The 20,629-nt window shown below is 39.9% G+C and overlaps 1 protein-coding gene across 2 annotated transcripts in view; it reads left to right on the forward strand.

The window, feature by feature from the left end:
* ITGB2 (integrin subunit beta 2) overlaps positions 1-20,629 on the forward strand; it is a 42,741-nt gene that overhangs the window by 18,212 nt on the left and 3,900 nt on the right. For both annotated transcript variants that reach the window (XM_087949242.1, XM_087949241.1), the window contains exons 5-13: positions 724-894; positions 2,561-2,802; positions 3,636-3,791; positions 8,473-8,568; positions 8,695-8,784; positions 10,280-10,420; positions 13,103-13,290; positions 15,980-16,224; positions 17,548-17,767. In XM_087949242.1, the coding sequence (XP_087805368.1) occupies positions 724-894; positions 2,561-2,802; positions 3,636-3,791; positions 8,473-8,568; positions 8,695-8,784; positions 10,280-10,420; positions 13,103-13,290; positions 15,980-16,224; positions 17,548-17,767 (1,549 nt within the window). The remainder of the gene's footprint in view (positions 1-723; positions 895-2,560; positions 2,803-3,635; positions 3,792-8,472; positions 8,569-8,694; positions 8,785-10,279; positions 10,421-13,102; positions 13,291-15,979; positions 16,225-17,547; positions 17,768-20,629) is intronic.

Genomic DNA, 20,629 nt, shown 5'->3' on the forward strand with positions numbered 1-20,629 from the left:
CCAGCTAAATATGAGCCAGCAGTGTGCAGCGGCCGCCAAAAAAGCTAATGCAGTCCTAAATTGTATTAACAGAAGGATACAATCAAAATCAAGGGAAGTACTAACACCACTCTATAAAGCCTTAATAAGAGTACTGCATCCAGTTTTGTTCACCACATTACAAAAAAGACTCTAGAAAAAGTACAGAGAAGAGCAACCAGGATGATTAGGGGACTGGAGGCTAAAACATACAATGAACGGTTGCAGGAACTGGGCTTGGCTAGTCTAGTAAAGAGAAGGACCAGGGGAGACATGATAGCGGTCTTCCAATATTTGAGGGGCTGCCACAGGGAGGAAGGGGTCAAGCTATTTTCTAAAGTTCCTGTAGGCCAGACAAGGAATAATGGATGGAAACTGAACAAGGAGAGATTTAACCTGGAAACAAGGAGAAACTTTCTGACAGTGAGAACAATCAACCAATGGAACAGCTTGCCCTCGGAAGTTGTGGGAGTGCCATCACTTGAGACTTTCAAGAAGAGATTGGACTGCCATTTGTCAGAAATGGTGTAGGGTCTCTCGCTTGTGCAGGGGGTTGGACTAGATGACCTACAAGATCCCTTCCAACTCTGATTATCTGTTATCTGTTACTCAGAGTACAGTACCCTAGTTTAGAAAAGCATCACTATTTTTGTGAGATGAGGTAAAATTGGAGCAGATGTTCAATGTCTTTCCTTTTACCAATAGAACAACCTGCCGTTTTTAATGTGACATTCCAGCGTGGGGAAGATTATCCAATAGATCTCTATTATTTGATGGATCTCTCATTCTCTATGGATGATGATCTGCAAATAGTGAAGAAATTAGGAGGAGATCTCCTTAAAGCTCTCCAGAGTATTACCAAACGTGCACGGATAGGTATGTACATTCTTCTAAAATATGCAACTGTCTTCTGTCACAGCAGTTGGAAGCACCTAACCAACTTTAACCGATCTTGAAAAACAGCTAATAAGGGATATACCCAACTAGGGCTCAATAAGAGACCACTCTGAAACCCTAAGGCTGTTGAAATTACAAAAATATATTGCAAGTGGCTTAATATTATTGATAAGAAAATGGCATGGCAGTGTCCATGATTGGCCAAAAACTAAGCTTGACATGATTCTAATTTTTTCAAGTGTTTCCAGCTACTAAAATTCCACTGAGATATTCTATATTATGAGAAATATTTATCATATTTTAATTGACATCTCTTCATTTTGCAAGAAATAGCCATTTTCAGAATTTTAATATTAGATGCAACTATACTTTATAATAAGTTTTCCTTTCTTTTGATTTAATATAATGAAATGTCATACCATGGGAATAAAGAAGAGTAGGATTCTGGTGCAATAATTCTGTAAAGAAGGTGTACATTATTTGGAGTTTTCTGGATTAGGGGCCTTCTATGCTACTATAGTTTCCATTCTTGAAGCCCCCAGATTTGGTCTCACAAAGGTCTGCACTTGTTCCCATTTCAACCATTTTGAATAATCACCGGGGCAACCAATACTTATTCTGGTGGCAAGAGTGCCAAATCAACTACTTGATGGCACTGCACGTACTTGCCCCATCCTTACCTCAGTAGGATTATCTCCAAAGCAAATAATAAGGTATATAAGGTGGGTGAAAAGCCAGTGTGACAGTAGCAAGATTTGTAATTTGTCAGCAATGGAGAAGTAGAAACATCAAAGAGAAGCCAGCCTGCTCCAAGCACCAAAGAGCTCCAGGATTGCAATTTGAAAATGGAAGTTTTGAAAAGTGATATTTTTGAACTTTGGGGCTGGAAAAATATAGGGACGTGATAATATTGAGAGATCACCACTAAAACCTTTTGAGGTAACCTTAAAAATCTCCTCTTCACATTGTGCTGCAATCCAAGGTCCTACAAATTAAGCTACAGGTTGGGGGAATTTAAGAAAGTGTTCCTCATACTACTGAATGAAATAGTGGAATTCACTTTTTCATGCTATGCTGAGAGCCTTCAACTTAAATGGCTTTAAAGAAATATTAGATAATTCAAGGAGGATGAAGCTGCAAATGGCTGCATTCTGCAGGAGAATTAGCATGGATTTGAATATCTGTTATCCTCATGCCCTTCTCATAGATATCTGACAAGATTTGACTGACTGTTGCAAGAAACAAAATGCTTGGCTAGGTAGGACTTCAGTGCAGTCCAACCAAGCTCTTTTTAAGACAGTTGATATTTCCCAAACAAGTCCTTGAAGGACAGAAGTTAGTAGAAAATGAGAAGAAATAGTATTTCTAAATGAAGGGGAAAGCATTATATAATTTCTGTTTTCCACAACAGCTGTGTATAAGGAAAATAGCTATTCCTTAACAAAGGATAAGATAAATACTTATTTATCCAAATGTATCTGATTATTAAAGGATAATCCTTTATAATTTTAATAATCATATGCATAGTCCTGTTTTTTCCTATAATTTTATTTTTAATGATATTTTCCTGAAGTGATTTATGGTTCTCTCATACACACATTTATATTGAACAAGGTTGACTACTTTTCCATAATATTTCCTTTAGGTTTTGGTGCCTTTGTGGATAAGACTGTCTTGCCATTTGTAAACACCCATCCAGAGAAGCTCCAGAATCCATGCCCAACCAAGGAGACCAAGTGCCAGCCACCATTTGCTTTCAGGCATGTGCTTAGCCTTACTGATGATATACAGAGTTTTCAAGAAGAAGTAGGGAAGCAGCACATATCGGGGAATCTTGATGCACCAGAAGGAGGACTTGATGCCATGATGCAGGCTGCTGTCTGTGAGGTAAGTCTCATGGCCACTATTGTGTGGAAATAGAATTGATTAAGGAGCTTTTTGGGTCAAAAATAGAAGATGGTTTCACTAATTTATTATTTCCAGTATATGCTACTTGTCCACAAATTCTATACAAATATTTTTTCTGTTCAGGGCCGTGAATGTAAGCCCATATAAATGCCACTATTGACATGACACTATGGTTATTTATATTTTTATTGTGATTATCAATATGGGCAATTGAAACAGCTTGCAGTAAAAGAGTGACAAAGTAAACATAATTAACAGACCAGGATTTGCTCAGTTATTAAAACTAATATTTGTCTTCTGCTGGGGCTGATTTTTCCCCTGGAATGAACTAAAAGAATTTGACTTCAAATATCATATCTTACTGCTTCTTTAAGGCTTCTTAAGATTATGACATTAACACATCAAAATTATTAGAAAGTAAATTATTTTTATGGTTCCTGAGGTGGGGTTGCTCTGTTCTTGATTCCAACAAACACACCAGCTGAGTCAACTGAGGAGTTTTGGGAAGAAGATAAAGTAGAATGCCTCATATTTATTTTCTTCATATCTCTGCCACTGAATCCAGTCTTGGGGTAAGTCAGGAAAAATATGTTTTCATGAAGGACACTTTTGGTGGAAGATATCAGGAAGAGAAATGCTGCATATGTTTCCTTAGCTGCAGGATAAGTACCTGTTAAAACTATGACATTAGAAAGGCTTGCCTGTCTTAGATCAAAAAATTGACTGATTCATCTTGTTTCTTCCTGCATCAATGATTTTGTAATTTGTTATAATTTCTACTGGTTTAAAATTGGTTTTGCTTTAAAATTCAGAAAAAAATTGGCTGGAAGAACGTGACTCGCTTATTGGTCTACACAACAGATGATGGTTTTCATTTTGCTGGGGATGGTAAGCTTGGAGCCATTTTAACACCTTTTGATGGACAATGTCACTTGGAAGACAATATGTACAAAAAAAGCAATGAATATGTAAGTATACAAGTAACTGTCAGCTAACACCGCTATATGATAAGTAGTTTTCTTTTTCAATCTAGAAGTGGACTGGAGTTCATGTAAAACAACAGCTGGTCTGCACTATTTGTCCTTTAGAAATGAGAATCAAGATGCCAATAATTTTAACAATATAAACATGATTTACCAAACTACATGAAATCCAATGACCAATAATTATATTAAGAGCAAAATTTTATATTGTTTTTAATTGCATCTAATTTCACAATTGTGTGTGTATGTATGTATGTGTGTATATATACATGTGTGTGTATATATGTGTGTATGTATGTAGATATATATATATATATATATATATATATATATATATATATATATATATATATATAGGTTATTAGTACCTGATTCTAAATATATATGTATGTATGTATGTATGTGTGTGTGTATGGATGGATGGATGGATGGATGGATGGTATTTAGGTTTCTTCAGGTATTTTCCCATGTCTTAATATTTGTGCTTTTATTATAGCGACGTTTTGGCAGAACTTCATCTGCTATCCTCAGGCTTGTGTATTGGATTCTTTTTAATCTTGTGTGTCAGGCTTAGCAGCTGTTTAGGGGGGGATTTGTTTGTGTCCAAGTGCTTGCCTGGATTGTGGTATAGAGATAAAAAATCTCTATACCACAATCAAACAAAAAAATCTCTATACCACAATCTAGGCAAGCACCTGGACACAAACAAACCCCCCACAATACCTCCAGCCCAAACATGCCCCAGCCAGCTTCCCAAATAAAACCTAGCTTCCTAATAAATAATTATCGGCCATTCACAAGAAACCAAGCTGCACTAAGAAACCCCAATGCACAAAACACAATGTTGCCAACCAATCAAGAACACAGCAACTCGAAAACCAATAAAAACAGACCTAGACTCCCAGCCAATCAAGATGAGGAAAAAACCATTCAAATAAAGCAGAAAGCCAGCACCAAATTCAAACAAAAAACAGCTGCCAAGCCTGACTCACAAGATTAAAAAGAACCCAATACACAAGCTTGAGGATGGCAGATGAGATTCTGCCAAAACATCGCTATAATGAAAGCACAAATATTAAGACGTGGGAAAATACCCGTAGAAACCTAAATACCATACATATAAATACCCGCGAAAACATAAGAAAACATACATACATACATACATATATATGTATGGTATTCAGCTTTGTTCGAGTATTTTCCCATGTCATTTTAGTTTTGCTTCTAAAGTTGTAGCGACGTTTCGGCAGAATCTCATCTGCCATCATCAGACTTCTGTATTGAGTTCGTCTGTGAGTCAGACTTTTACAGTTGTTTCAGTTTTAAATTTGGGGCTAGCCTACTGCTGTGCCAGAATGGTTTTTTCTTCATCCTGATTGGTTGGGAGTCTTGATCTGTGTTTATTTGTCTTGGAGTTTGCTGTGTTCTGCTTGATTGGTGTTTCTAATATCTTCTGTCTGTTTTGTGGCTTTTTTGTCTTGATTGGCTGGCAACATTGTGTTTCCTGTATTGGAGGCTTTTAGTGCGGCTTTGCTCCGAGTAAACGGAACAAACAGGTGGAACAAAAAGATCTGCTTGTAAGTTTTGACGTGGTTTCACTATTCACTCAAGTCCCAATAAAAGAAACTCTCGAAATCATCAAAAATAAATACCAACCCCCCAAACACCTCATGGAACTAACAGAACACTGCTTAGCCAACACATATTTCATATACAAAGGACAAAGATACAAGCAAATTGAAGGAGCCCCTATGGGATCACCACTGTCACCCGTCATTGCAAACCTGTTCATGGAAGAATTCGAATCCAGAGCCCTAGCCAATGCGACCCACAAACCCAAACTATGCTAAGATACATCGATGACACATTTGTTATTTGGCCCCATGGAAAAGGAAACCTAAATGATTTCCTAACACACCTAAACAGCACATACCCCAAAATCAAATTCACTATGGAAACGGAAACAAACAAACAACTACCATTCCTAGATGTACTAATCTACAAAAAAACAGATGGCACACTAGGACACACCATATACTAGAAGAAAGCACACACCAACCGCTACCTCAACACCCAATCCCACCACCACCCAGCACAGATAAACTCCGTGGCCAAAACCCTAATTGCCAGAACCAAACGCCTGGCAGACAAGACACACATAAAGACTGAACTATGCATCCTGACTAAAGTACTGACAGCCAACGGCTTCCACAAAAGCAAAATCACCGGCTTGATCCACAAAAACACACTGAGACATAATGGAGACCTAGAAGATGAACAGACCTATGGAACAGCTGTCCTGTCCTACATAAGAGGTACTACAGACAAAATCAGTAAGATCAGGCATCACATCAAGACTGCCTTCAAAACAGACAGAAAAATAGCAGCCAACCTAAGAAACCCCAAAGATAAAACTGACCTGGAAAACCAAGGCATATATGAAGTCCCCTGTGCATCATGCCCTGCCACATACATTGGACAGACCAATAGAAGAATAAGTACCCGCCTAGATGAACACAAAAATGCAGTAAAAAATCTGGAACACACTTCCTCACTAGTCCAACACATGGAAGCCACAGGTCATAGCATCGACTTCAATGGCACCAAAACCCTAGCCACTATAGAAAACCCCAGCTACAGAATTATCAGAGAAGCCATAGAGATTGAAAAAAAGACCTGAAAGCATTAATAGAAGAGATGACTCCACCAGACTGTCAATTATCTGGAAGCCTGCACTCTCAAACAAAAAAATCTCCACATCACAAGCCAGCCAAACACCTGGGCACAAACAGACTCCCCTGATACCTCCAGCTCAAACACACCCCAACCAGGCACCCAGATGAAACCTAGATTCCTAATAAATGCTAGCAATCCGTTTACTCGGAGCCAAGCCGCACTAAAAGCCTCCAATACAGGAAACACAATGTTGCCAGCCAATCAAGACAAAAAAAGCCAATCAAGCAGAACACAGCAAACTCCAAGACCAATAAACACAGACCAAGACTCCCAACCAATCAGGATGAAGAAAAAACCATTCTGGCACAGCAGTAGGCTAGCACCAAATTTAAAACAGAAACGGCTGTGAAAGTCTGACTCACAGACGAACACAATACAGAAGCCTGATGATGGCAGATGAGATTCTGCTGAAACGTTGCTACAACTTTAGAAGCACAACTATAATGACATGGGAAAATACCCGAACAAAGCTGAATACCATACATATATTATACAACTATAATGAGTGTGGAAAATACCTGAACAAAGCTGAATACCATACATATATATGTATGGTATTCAGCTTTGTTCGGTATTTTCCCACGTCATTATAGTTGTGCTTTTAAACTTAAGAAAACAAATATCTATATATCTATATCTATATCTGTATCTGTATCTGTATCTGTATCTGTATCTGTATCTGTATCTATATCTATCTATCTATCTATCTATCTATCTATCTATCTATCTATCTATCTATCTATCTATCTATCTATCTATCTATCTATCTATCTATCTAATAACATGTACTTGTACCACCATGAATGCCCACACACCCCAATACACAAAGTGTGCTGCCTAAAAGAAATCTATGGAATTAAAAAAAAGAACAAACAAAATATTAAAATGTAGTAAAGCTATAAACACGTCAACGATTCTTAAAAAGAAGACCTGCTGAATTTGTGTGAACACAGAAGCTGTTTGTGTTCATTAAAGCTGTACAAGTTTTTCCAGGCTTCTCTTCGGGAAGCCTGGGGAAAAAATGAGCAGCTTTAATGAGTAGCCAAAAGCGGCTGCCCTGCCTTCAACACTTCTAATCCTTATGTAAGCTTGCCCACTATGAACCCATTGTTCCCTTGGCCATCCCATAGCCACTTTTGAAGAAAGGATGGCGAATGACAGAAGACCTTGTTCTGGCAAGACTAGTGCAGGTCACATTCTGAGAGTGGTCATCTCTAAAGCAAGAGGCCTCATAATCTGATGCTCTGTTACTCAAAAACAGTGTTGCTCTCGGACTGATGCTGCTTGAACTACCAGTCACATGACAGGGCGCAAATGAGAGACAGAATAAAACAGTAGAATGCAATTGGGCAGGGGTGTCAAACTCAATTTCATTGAAGGTTACATCAGGGTTGTGTTTGACATCAGGGGGGCTGGGGGGGGCGTGTCCATGTGGGTGTGTCCAGCTCGATGTCACTTGTGGTGGCCCAGGCGGCCACACCATGCTCCGTTTTTGGCTCTGATGGCCTCCTGCAACACTCTGCTAGCAAAAGTGGGCGCCTCCCCTAAGCTCTGTTTTCGCTGGCAGAGCTACTGTGGGCTGGTCCTTTGCTGTTTCCAGGGCAGCCCCGCGGGCCAGATTTAAGCACCCTAAGATCTAAGCACCCTAAGCTGGATCCAGCCTGCGGGCCTTGAGTTTGACACCCCTGCAATAGGGCACCCATACAGTTATGAATATAGTAAGCAATTCAGCAATTATTCCATTTTTCTTCCATCTCAGTGGACTTTTGTGGCAAGAAAAAGTGGGAGGAGAGAAACAATTCAGTTCAGGCTGAGACTGAAGCAGGGTGGTCTCCTGTCCAAAAGCCAAGTCAGAATTAGTGAATGGGTTAGGTTATCATCTGCGTTGATTTGAAAATGGAGCTCTCACACCATTTTCTTGGTTTCATAGGATTATCCTTCTGTTGGTCAGTTGATACAAAAACTTAAAGAAAATAATATCCAGCCCATTTTTGCTGTTACCCAAAACGTCTACGATACATACGAAGTAAGTAAATCCATAAAATAGATTTTATAAATTGTGTCACATGAACTAAGCAAACGTTATTATGGTATCATGCTGCGTGAAAGCTTATAAGATAATGCTTTTGGCATATTTGTTTTTTACTGGTAGAAACTGAGCAAGATGATCCCCAAGTCTGCTGTAGGAAAACTGGAGGGGAATTCAAGTAATATAGTTCAACTCATCCAGCGTGCTTATGATGTAAGTGTCATTAATAATCTTCTTATCTCACGTAAGTCCACTTCTAGCTCATAGGCTATATCAGTGCTGGCTAACCTTTTCCACGTTGTGTGCCATAAGCGCGCATGCGTGTTTGCACCCATGATGCAATTCCCGTGCAACTTCCCCCGCCCCCCCTGAGCATGCACATGCATGCACTGCATGCCTCTGCACATGCGCGCATGACCCGCACACCACATGCCTCTGCACATGCACATGCAACCCCTCTGCATGCCACATGACTCTACGCATGCATGCGCATCTCCCACACGCATGTCTCTCCCTGCACATGTGCAGCAGATACCCGACAATCAGCTGGCTGGCGGGGGCGCATGCGCAGTGGGGCTCTTCCAGGTGACCTCTCACTTCTGGCACGTGTGCCATAGGTTCGCCATCACAGGGCTATATACAATCTCTGGAAGTTGCCTGCAGCTCAACACATATGTCTCCATCCATTTCTCACTTCCAGGCAGCCTGACAACCTACTTACTTACTGGCAAGCTGCACAAAGTCATTCTTGCAGTGAAGAACAGAAAATCTCGTGGCTTCTCATTTTCTCCCAGTCTAGTACTTAATGATAATATCCTTTGTCAGTGTTGAGAATGAAAAACATCATAATAGCTTCTCCTTCACTCCCCGTCTAAGAGCTTAAAGCTAATCTGTGTACGTATAGGAAGTTCTTTTTTAAAACAAAATTTGTATTGTTTTTGAAATTATAATAAAATGACAAAGGAACGAACTCAAAAGGATATGCATTACTGTATCAAAAGGCTGCATAAAAATACACAATAAATGCTTAGTATAAATGAAAAAATATAACAGGAAAAGATACAGTACTGTAAAGAGCTACAATTCTCTATGTAATTATTTAATACAGACATTATTTGTATTAGATAATTGTAGTGTACATATGGCATGTGTGTGTAAGGAAGATCTATGTGTGGATTTGTATGCATGCATCATGCAAAGGTACGGATCCAAAGAATTTGCTGTGGTCCTTACAGTGAAAAAGAGTGCTAAACTGGCTATTTATTTTACTCTTTGGAAATATATTTAAATTCTTTTAAAAAGTGTCAGGCAGAAGAAGTAAAAACAACTCTTGACTAGGATAACTATAGCTGAGCTGACCATTTTGCTTGCCCGGCCAGAAAATAATGCATTCATTACAGGGAGAGAAAATCCAGCCATCTTTCAGAAACGAATGTTACTGTGACTCTCTCTTGGTTTGGAAGACTATGTATTTTCTGTAAGAAAGTAGCAATCAGCTGTATCACTGGATCATCACTTACAATAAGATATGTCAACAAAAAGAGAGACACCCAAATTCTTGGCGTTGATTCATTTTATTTTTATTCTATATGTAAGAAGTGTATTAGTGTGAATTTATAGACAATAATACCTTGTTTTTCTTCCTCTGAATACGGTAATAAGACAGTGGTTCTAGCCTTTCATCAAGTTTATTTTTATTTCATTTTAGGATTTATCTTCCAAAATTATTTTAGAACATAGCTCTGTGCCAAGCTCTATCAAAATCTCCTATGATTCCTTCTGCCTTAATCAAGTACATACAAAGAATCAACCAAGAGGGGAATGCGACAATGTAAAAATAAAGGATAAGGTAGGGTGTAACTCATACATTGTTTCTGCTGAAAAGTATTTTGACTGTAGTGTACACGGAAAGAAAAGGCTAGTTTCTCCATTTCCGAAAGCATTTACGTCCAAAAAGTTTTTCTTTTATTTACATACTAATTTATTTTGTATGCCTGTTCACCAAAGCTAAAGATTCTGTTGAGAAGTTTGTGATTTTTTTCCCTTTGAACTTAAAAGATACTATGCTCTGCTCAAAATTCCTTCCCATTCCTTCTTTTAAAAAACAATGCAATTGACATAAAATTGTGGCACCACCTTTCTTAAAAGATATGCCTGAGTCCAAGGGACAGAGTATTGACAGAATGTTACATTCTGGAGACAAACTTAATTGAAGCTGCTTTTGTATACATTTGGTGGCAGTTGTTTTACAAAATACCGTTCCTGCTTAAGACAAATATACAGTGGAACAAAATGTAGCTTTTAATACCGGAGTCAGGGTATCTTGCCTGATCTCCTTTCTTTCTTTCTTTCTTTCTTTCTTTCTTTCTTTCTTTCTTTCTTTCTTTCTTTCTTTCTTTCTTTCTTTCTTTCTTTCTTTCTTTCTTTCTTTCTTTCTATCTTCTGTCTATCTATCTATCTATCTATCTATCTATCTATCTATCTATCTCATCCATCCATCTCCATCTATCTATCTATCTATCTATCTATCTATCTATCTATCTATCTATCCATCCATCTCTATCTATCTATCTATCTATCTATCTATCTATCTATCTATCTATCTATCTATCTATCTATCTCTCAACTAGTGCTTAATTAATGGATTTATTAATCTAGAGTTCAGGACTGTTAAATAGATTGGTCTTTTTAGCAATCCTTTCCATTCCAAAGAACAAATAAGGACTGAGGTTGATATGATTTATCACTAGTTGGTGTTCATTACAATTTACATATTAAAAACAAGGGTGGTAGGAAACTAAATTCCTGCTTTTACACATTTATAACTTATCCTGATTTACCTTGACATATTAACTCTATATATGATTCAGATCAGGTACTTCTTGACCACTTTTTAAAAAATAAATCAATCCCCACACATGCTAATATGGGTATTTATTTATTTGTCAAATTTATAAAGTTGCTTATCTCATAAAACAAGTGAAAGGGCAATGTATAACAAGCTAAAACAGTTAAACTAAATACAACAGTATTATTATTATTATTATCATTCAAACATTAAAAACTATAAAAATCAAAATTAAAAGGAGGAAATATTGGGCAAAGGGCTGTTAATAGTGTAGCCTGCTCTTAGGCTACACTAATCTCTCTCGTCTCTGCTTTGATCAGAGTGGATTTGCTGGGGCAGTTCATAATGAACAAAAGAATTCTCTCCACCAGGACTCTGGTTACCCTAGCAGCCTATTGATCTTTAATTGGGAAAGCCTGGGCATAACGGGTAAAATGCTTCCCTGCCCACTTGTATGCAGCTCCAAACATAGGAAGCACACTAGCTCCATAGATCCTCAACTTTGTAGGTGGCCCATTGAGGCAGCCCTGGAAAGATAAAGTCTTTCACTGCATATAATGTAAACAGGGGTGACAATAACCTTCAACTTCAGCCCTCAAGCAAGGCCAGTAGACTGATCTCTTACTAGCTTAAAAATTGTCTTGGGTCCCAAATCACCATGGTCATAATGTAAATCAGCCAGCACTGTCTCTCTATGCTTTTCAGATAGAAACAATTGCCATTTATCTTCAGAACTGTCTGAGGAGTGGGTCCCTTTGGTAGGCCACCGCATTGCGGAGCTTCAATTGATCCCATTTTTTATGCAATGGTTGGGCTTCCTTCAGTGAACCGGTCAGCAAAAACTTCAGCTGGCCACTCTCTAGGGCCTTCACGGTCAAGTTGTACAAGGGGGTCTTCAGCTTGATCCTTCCTCAAATCTTTCTCGATAAGAACAAGTAGACCTCCATCTCTCACTTGTACTGGATTGCAATACAGCTTGGGTACACATGGCAATGACCCCAATAGCTTCTGCCCCTATTGCTCCAGAGGTGGTATTCAGCAGGTTCTGACCAGTTCTGGAGAACCGGCAGTGGAAATTCTGAGTAGTTCAGAGAACCAGCAAATACTACCTCTGACTGGAGATTTTACAGTATCCTTCCCCTGTCACACCCACCAAGCCACAGAACCAGTAGTAAAACATTTTGAATCCCACCACTGTTTGCTCGTCTAGTTCAATGTTCAGCTCCTTGGCACAAGGCATCTATAACCTCTGGTGTCAACCAAGTGCATTAATCAGTAGTGGCTTTAGAGATGTAAGTCCTTCTCGATAGGTTGTCTGAATCTCTTTCCCCCATTTCTGGTCAATACTTTAAACTGAAGTGGAATCCAGAGAGGCTAGCCCACCATTGATGTCCTCTGGCATGAAGTTTGGTTTATTAGGTTATTAGGTCCTTAGGTTAGTAATTAGGAGTTTTGCCAACAATTGTATCTTATTTCTAAATTTCGTAACACTCTGTTGTAAATATCTCTGCAACATCCATTGTTGAATGATCCTTGACAACACAACATTTTATTTAACCAAATGATATTCATAAAAATAATTTGCAAATAATTAGATAAATAATTAATGAAATGTAATGTTTCTATTAATTATCTTAAATGCCATTTGAGACTATATGGGGCAATCCTCTTTTTTTCTTACAGATTACCTTCCAAGTGCAAATTACAGCAACATCATGCGTTGAAAATCAGACTCTTACTCTGCAGCCTCTTGGTTTCACAGACTTCACCACTGTACGCATACACAGTCGGTGCAACTGTGAATGCGATGAGGAATTACCAAATAAATCTGATTGCAATGGACAAGGAAATATAAACTGTGGTATTTGCAGGTAATCTAATTGTTTTAGCAGCAGAGGTCAAATATTTGCTGTTGTATGGACAAGTAGTCCTCAGGTTATGACAGCAATTGAGCACCAGTTTGGTCTAGTGTTTAAGGCACCAGGCTAGAAAGCAGGACCTATAAGTTCAAGTCCTGCTTTAGCCATGAAAACCAGATGGGGTGACTTCGGCTTTTAGACCACCTCACCTCACAGGGTTGTTGTTGTATGGAGGAAGGTATGTTGCATATGTGATTAGAATGTCTGTATTAACCAAAGCAGTCATATAGTGCAACATCATGTTGCGGTATCACTTAGTGACAGCAGTCTCAATAGGTGCAATTGCCATTGTAACTCCAGGACTATTTAGGTCATTAAGCAGAAAGAGGCAGGAATCCTCGACAAGGAGTACAGGGTAATGCACAGATGTCATGAGGCAGTGTGCAGATATTGCTGGCAGGTGATATAGATGGTGTGTGCAGCTGCTGCAGGGGATAAGGGATGCTGAAAGCAGGTGCTGCAGAGTGATGGCAGATGTGGAGGTATGTGCTATGGATTATGGGGTCCCTAGAACTATATGAGCTTGATTGTTCTCTTGAAGACATTTCATTACCAAACTAGGTAACATCATCAGTGCTATAAGGCAGTGGAGATTGCTCTCATTTTATACAGTACATTAGTGGCTTGCTATGTCAGTGTTGGTGGGTTCTTGGTGATTCCTTGATTAGGCTGTTTACTGTTAGCTTGCTGGACTGAGTTGGTGGTGCCTTTATTGAGATATTATTTATTTCTTGATTGTTGCTCTAGTATTAATCTTGGTAATAATCTATGCACATCTGGCTTGCTGGTGAGGAGTTGTTTGGGTCTTTTTGGTTTCTTTTTGGCTTTTTTATTGTCCCTTTTGAATGGTATGTAGGTGCTGTTTATGTCTATATGCTATTGATATCTGATTGGTCATTGTCAGGGTTCCAGGAATTCTCTAGCATTGGTCTAGGATGTTCACAGTTCCCCAATTGAAACCATGGTTAAGCCTGTCCATGTGTTGCAAAATAAGGAGTTTTCATCATGTCGTCTGTTCATAGATGTACTCTGCTAGTCTCCTGCCTGTTATAGTTTCAGTAGTTCAATTTGTAGTTTGGTTTTCCTTTTTCCAGCATGTCTCCAGCAGATAATCATCATGAGGGTTGCCAGCCTTTCTGTGTATGTTGGTGTGATGGTCTATTCTAATTGTTCCTTGAGGTTTTCCACAGCGTGCTGATATTTGTTTAGTCTGAGATGGGCAACCATGATCATAAGCCGTATAATTTTCTACTTACTTTCTTTGGGCTATTTCCCATCCAGCTGTACAGTTTACTGGAGGGTTGTATTTCACCCTGGTGGGCAGGACATGCACCTGGAACCAGAAGACCACTCCTACCAACACTGACAAAGCAAGCCACTAGTGCATAAAAGAGAGCAAACCCCACTCCCTTCTAGCACTGATGTTACATTCTAGCAGGCGTTGGGTAATGAAACTTCTGTAAGAAAATCAAGCTCAGAGAGCACCAGGGACCCCACAGATCTACCCTGAGGTACACATGTTGTCTTTTATTGCTATGGAGTATCTCAAACTTCATACGAGCTCCTCAGGAAAAAAAAAAAAGTGACAGGAGCAACTTGTGGGAGTGAGTTGCAACCTTCCCTGCTCACCTACCCTGTTGACTTTATTGTGGGAAGCCAGCAAGGTGATCACATGACTATGGTGGGCGGGGAGGTGCCAAAATGGCCAGAACTTTAAGAAACAGTTATAAGTACCTCATGTTCAGTGCCATGGTAATTTTGAATAGTCGCTGAAAAAGTGATTGTAACTTAAGGACTATCTGTACATAAATATTTTCATGCAGTCTGTCTATAAAAAAAAAACCTGTTATCATAGAAAAACAAATGCCTGCTTGAATTTTTCAAGGCAAGGAACTTAACTTGAGAACAATAAATAGTAATAAAAAACATTTTGGGGAGGACTTATGGTCTCCCAGTTTCTAGACCAGAGGTGTCAAATTCACACTGTTACAGGATTGTCACATGATGTATCACAATTCCCCCCCCCCTTCACTAAACCAGGCGTGGGCATGGCCAGTATGTGACGCATCCAGCCTGTGGCAGCCCTGTTCTAGACTAATGCCTTAACCACTACATCAAACTGGCTCTCTGAGTACCTGCCTAGCAAATATTTCATACAGAATCATTTTCTTATCAAATTCACAAACTTTCTGGGTATATTTTATTTTTTAACTCATGCATACTATACAGAAACTTTTTAAAAATGTAAAACATAAACTTATGAAACAAAATGGAAATAAAAAAAAATCTGTTTGTATATAGTTAGAAATGTAATACTTGTCTGAAGCCTTTGTGATTGTTGCAAGTGAATTCAAATATCACTTTACTAACCTGAGGAGAATTATGTAATCTGTACAGTCTGAGCAGCAGAGGCATTTATGGGCTGGACTAAATAGAAATTAGTAGAATAACTCTATGCCTCTCCATCCAGAAGTAAAATCTAGTAGGAATCCTTCTTTGATGAGTATAGATGGATGCAGACTGTATAGTAACAGATTATAAATACAGGTGAAGGAAACTGTAGTTGAAAATAAGGATGATCATACTACTGTTGTTTGCTAACTTTATAGTTTGATGTTGAATATTTCTTCTCTCATGTCAGATGCAATGCTGGCTATGTTGGAAAGAATTGCAATTGTAAGACTGGAGGCAAAACCAGCAAGGAACTGGAAAAAAGTTGTCGAAAGGACAATTCTTCAGTCATTTGTTCTGGCCTGGGAGATTGTGTATGTGGACAATGTATTTGCCATACTATGGCAGATAACCAAAAGCATATTTATGGTTCCTTCTGTGAATGTGATAACATTAACTGTGAACTGCACGATGGTAAAGTGTGTGGAGGGAAAGGTAAGTGATTGGTGAAAGCTGAATATAAAAATATCAAATTTACCTCCTCTGCAGTGGTGGGATTCATTTTTTTTACTACCGGTTCTGTGGCCGTGGCTTGGTGGGCATGACAGGGGAAGGATACTGCAAAATCTCCACTCCCTCTCCACCCCACTAGCCTGTTTTCCAGCTCCGTTCTCCTGTGCAGGGCCACAAAAGAAGACCCAGCCAATCAGCTGGAGTCAAGAGGCAGAGAGTAGATGATGGCGGGGCTAGTCAGAGGTAGTATTTCCCGGTTCTCCAAACTACTTAAAATTTCTGCTGTTAGATCGGGTAGATCGGTTCCCATAGAGACGCGAGACCAACAGTGAACGTTCAGCTCTTTATTCGGTATACAGACCAGTACAAGATCTTGGAGCCGTGGCAGCCCTTCATATAGGGATTGCTCGCGGCTCGGCGGCCAATGACAGGGCTTTGAATCTCCCGCGATCGGCTCGGCCAATCGCGGTTGATTCTTAGCGTGCCAATCACGGCTGTTCAGTTGACCAATCGGGTTGCGATCCATGTGGACCAATCAGGATTCAGTGTTTGGAGAATGCTAATATAGAACATCTGCTACCGGTTGTCCAGAACTGGTCATAACCTGCTGAATACCCCCTCTGCTCCTCTGGCCTTTGATACTATTACTCCAGGCATTTTTGCTATAATCTGTAAAACATATGATTCCCATTTTGCACTCTATGTTATTTTTCTGCATTTTACAAAGAGCTGTATAAATAGCACTTTGATCCACACTGTATAATCTGGAAGTAAAACAGCTGATAACCATATACCCGGGATGGATGTGTGTGTTCCTATAAATAAATATTGACTATTTCCTTTAGAATATTGTTCGCTTCACAGTTTTTGAGCATCCAGTTTGCCAAGGACAAGCTGTTCTTGCATTGAGGATCACTGCAGTGTTTTTCATATGATGCCCAGAATCCCAGGGCTCCTATACCTCAGTGGGTCACTTGTGAATGGTTGGCCATCCGCAACAGAGTGCTAGCACTGGTGGTATTCAGCAGGTTCTGACCAGGTCTGGAGAACCGGTAGCGGAAATTTTGAGTAGTTCAAAGAACCAGCAAATACTACCTCTGACTGGGGATTTTACAGTATCCTTCCCCTTACCACGCCCACCAAGCCACGCCCATAGAACCGGTAGTAAAAAAAAATTGAATCCCACCACTGCGTGCTGGCCTGCATTTTAACTTAATAACCCTTTCTAGATAATGTGGGCATTATGTGTCAGGGAAGATGCAAAGAAACGCTTTTGGTCCTAACCTCTCCAATTTCTCTTTTCAGGGAGAGGTACTTGTGACTGTGGGAAATGTAAATGTGACGCTAAATATGATGGCACTGCCTGCCAGTGCCTAGCTTCAACAAAAAAATGCCGGAATCAGAATGGGAATGTGTGTAGTCTCCGTGGGCAATGTCAGTGTAATACATGCAAATGTAATGGACGCTATCAGCCCCCTTTCTGTGAGGAATGCCCGGGTTGCCCGTCTCCCTGTGACAGATATATGTAAGTGATACGCAGGAGTTGTCTACTTTGATCCAACGGCTTATCATCGTTTAATTTCACTTTGCTACTTGTAATGTATAGATCAAGTCAGCTTGACATCAATACCTGGAAGATTCTGGAAAAGATAATAAAATACTTAAAAACCAGAAAAGCTATTGCTGGAAGCCAACATGAGCTTGTAAAAAAGAGATCATGCCTGACAAATCTTATCGCATTATATGACAGAATGACTAAATTAGTGGATTAGCACAATGCTACAGACATAGTATACTTACACTTCAGTAAGGCACTTGAAAAAGTAAGCCATAACCGACTGGAATCAACAGCATCCACCTGATGGATTCATAACTGAGTAACCAACCACATTCAACATGCTGCCCTCTATGGAACATGTCTGTCTTAGGCCCAGTACTCTCCAACATTTTCATAAATGATTTAGAGGAGAGGGTAGAAGAGGAACTCAATCAAATGTGCAGATAATACCAAGCTGGCAGGAATAGGCAGCACTTTAGTGGATAGGCTCAAAATCCAGAAGAATCTTGACAGACTCAAATGCTGGGCCCTATCCAACAAAATGCAATTCAGCGACGAGAAAAGTAAGGTTTTATACTTAGGGGAGGAAAACCAAAAGTACAGATAGAGAAAAAGTGGTACCTGGCAGTCATTGTGAGAGGGATCTAGGAGTCCTAATGGACAACCACTTAAATGTGAGCCAGCAGTGTGCTGCAGCTGCCCAAAAAGGCAATGCAATTCTAGGTTGCATCAACAGAGGGATAGTATCAAGATTACATGAAGTGTTAGTGCCATTTTATACTGCTTTGGTGGAACCACAGTTGGAATACTGCATCCAGTTTTGGTCACTAGGACACAAAAAAGATGTTGATACTCTAGAAAGAGTACAGAGAACGATAATTAGGGAGCTGGAGGCTAAAACATGAAGAACAGTTGCAAGAACTGGGTATGTCTAATCTAATGAAAGGATGGACAAAAATGGTACGATATGAGAGCAGTGTTCCATTATTTGAGGAGCTGTCATAGAGAAGAGGGGATTAACTTATTCTCCAAAGACCTGAGAGCAAGAAAAGAATAACCAATGAAAATTTATTAAGGAGAGATGTAACTTTAAACTAAGGGCAAATTTCCTGACAGTGAGAATAATTAATCAATGGAATAGCTTTCCACCAGAAGTTGTAGATGCCCCATCAATAGAGGTTTTGAAGAAAAAAACCTGAACAGCCTTTTGTCCGGAATGATATAGGGTCTCCTACTTGAACAGGGAGTTGGACTAGAAGACCTCCAAATCCCTTCCAACTCTTATTCTGTAGTAATGGGATCCTAAAGGACTATGCAGTCTGATTCCATTACATCTAGATTTACTGAAGAGCTTTTGTTGAAGGTCACTTTCTGTCAGGCCTGCCTCCGTTTGAAAGTCAAGAAAGAAAATCCCCAACTCCATTGATTTGAAGTTTGAAGTGATGGCAGGGAAAGCAAGGCAAGATCTAATTCAAAACATGTGAAAGTAACAGATTGAAAGTCACCTCAAATCCCTACCTCAGGGTGTCCAGTACTGTGAGTCCATCCATCATCCAGTATGATGTTGTGGAAAAGCCCATTTTCAGGTATTTCTCCCATCTGGAGTCTCAGGACTGTTGGCCTTGACAGAGTGTAAACACCTCCCTTCAGCAGTGCCATATTTCACGAGTGCAAACCTCCCTTTCAGGTCTCATGGGACTACATCAGCTTACTTCTCAGTCTCAAATACCTGATGCCTACTTTCCCATTGCATCCTGATGCCTACTTTCCCTGATGCCTACTTTCCCATGGCATCCGATAGCAAGCACCCTAAAGAAACCTATGCTGGAGATCCGGCTGACATTATCAGAAATCCTGTGACAGTAAAAGTATCCAAGGACTTTGAGACATACCGAGCTGCAGGGGTGGGATTCAAATTTTTTAACAACTGGTTCTGTGGGCGTGGCTTAGTTGGTGGGCATGGCTTGGTGGTCATGTGACTGGCTGGACATGGCTTGGTGGTCATGTTATTGGCTGGGCATGGCCAACTCAATATCACTCTCATCGAGGCACGCATCTCCTCGCCTGGCCTCTCATAGCTGTGGGGATGTTGCAACAGTCGTAAGTGTAAAAAAATGGTCATAAGTCACTTTTTTCAGTGCCATTGTAACTTTGAATGGTCACTCCACACAAGCAAAGTACCAGCAAAGGAGGGGAAAAAAACTCCAGAGAAGTTCCTGAGACATGAAGACTAGTCCTGCCAAGAATATAATAAGGGTTAATGGAGAGGCAGTTCCTGTAAGCAACACCAGAATGTTTCCTTCCTGCCTTCCTTACAGGATTAGGCCAGTAATTTCTTCTAACAATTGGTTCTCCAAACTGCTTAGAATGTTAACAACTGGTTCTAGAGAATAGGTGCGAACTGGTAGAATCCCACCCCTGGCGAGCTGCAGTGCTTGCACACTTCTTTCCTTTAGTGTTGCTGTGCTATCCAGCCAGTTATGGTTCATGGGAATTGGTATAGTTAGTTAGTAATTGGGAACTGTCCCCTTAAGGGAATGCATCATGGTAAATGTCGTTAAGGTATCCTGGGAAATGTAGTTCATGTCATGTGGCCACATCTGTAACCCTGATTGGTCACTGAATTGACCCTTGGTGGGTTGGGGGAGGTTTCTTCACTCTTACTTGGACCCCAGCAGCATGCTGGTGCTTCACCCTTTGCTCCTTCATTATCGGGATGAGAGATAGCCATCTTTTTACCCAGAAAGACAGATATGCAAAGAATTGGACATTGAGAAGAATCTTGTCATAATTGTGAGTTATCTTGAGGGTGCCTGATGAACCAATAAA

This window comes from Notechis scutatus, chromosome 1 (assembly GCF_049901735.1).
Source record: "Notechis scutatus isolate UNSWTSFEM ecotype Mainland chromosome 1, rNotScu1.2, whole genome shotgun sequence".
Classification (NCBI taxonomy): domain Eukaryota; kingdom Metazoa; phylum Chordata; class Lepidosauria; order Squamata; family Elapidae; genus Notechis; species Notechis scutatus.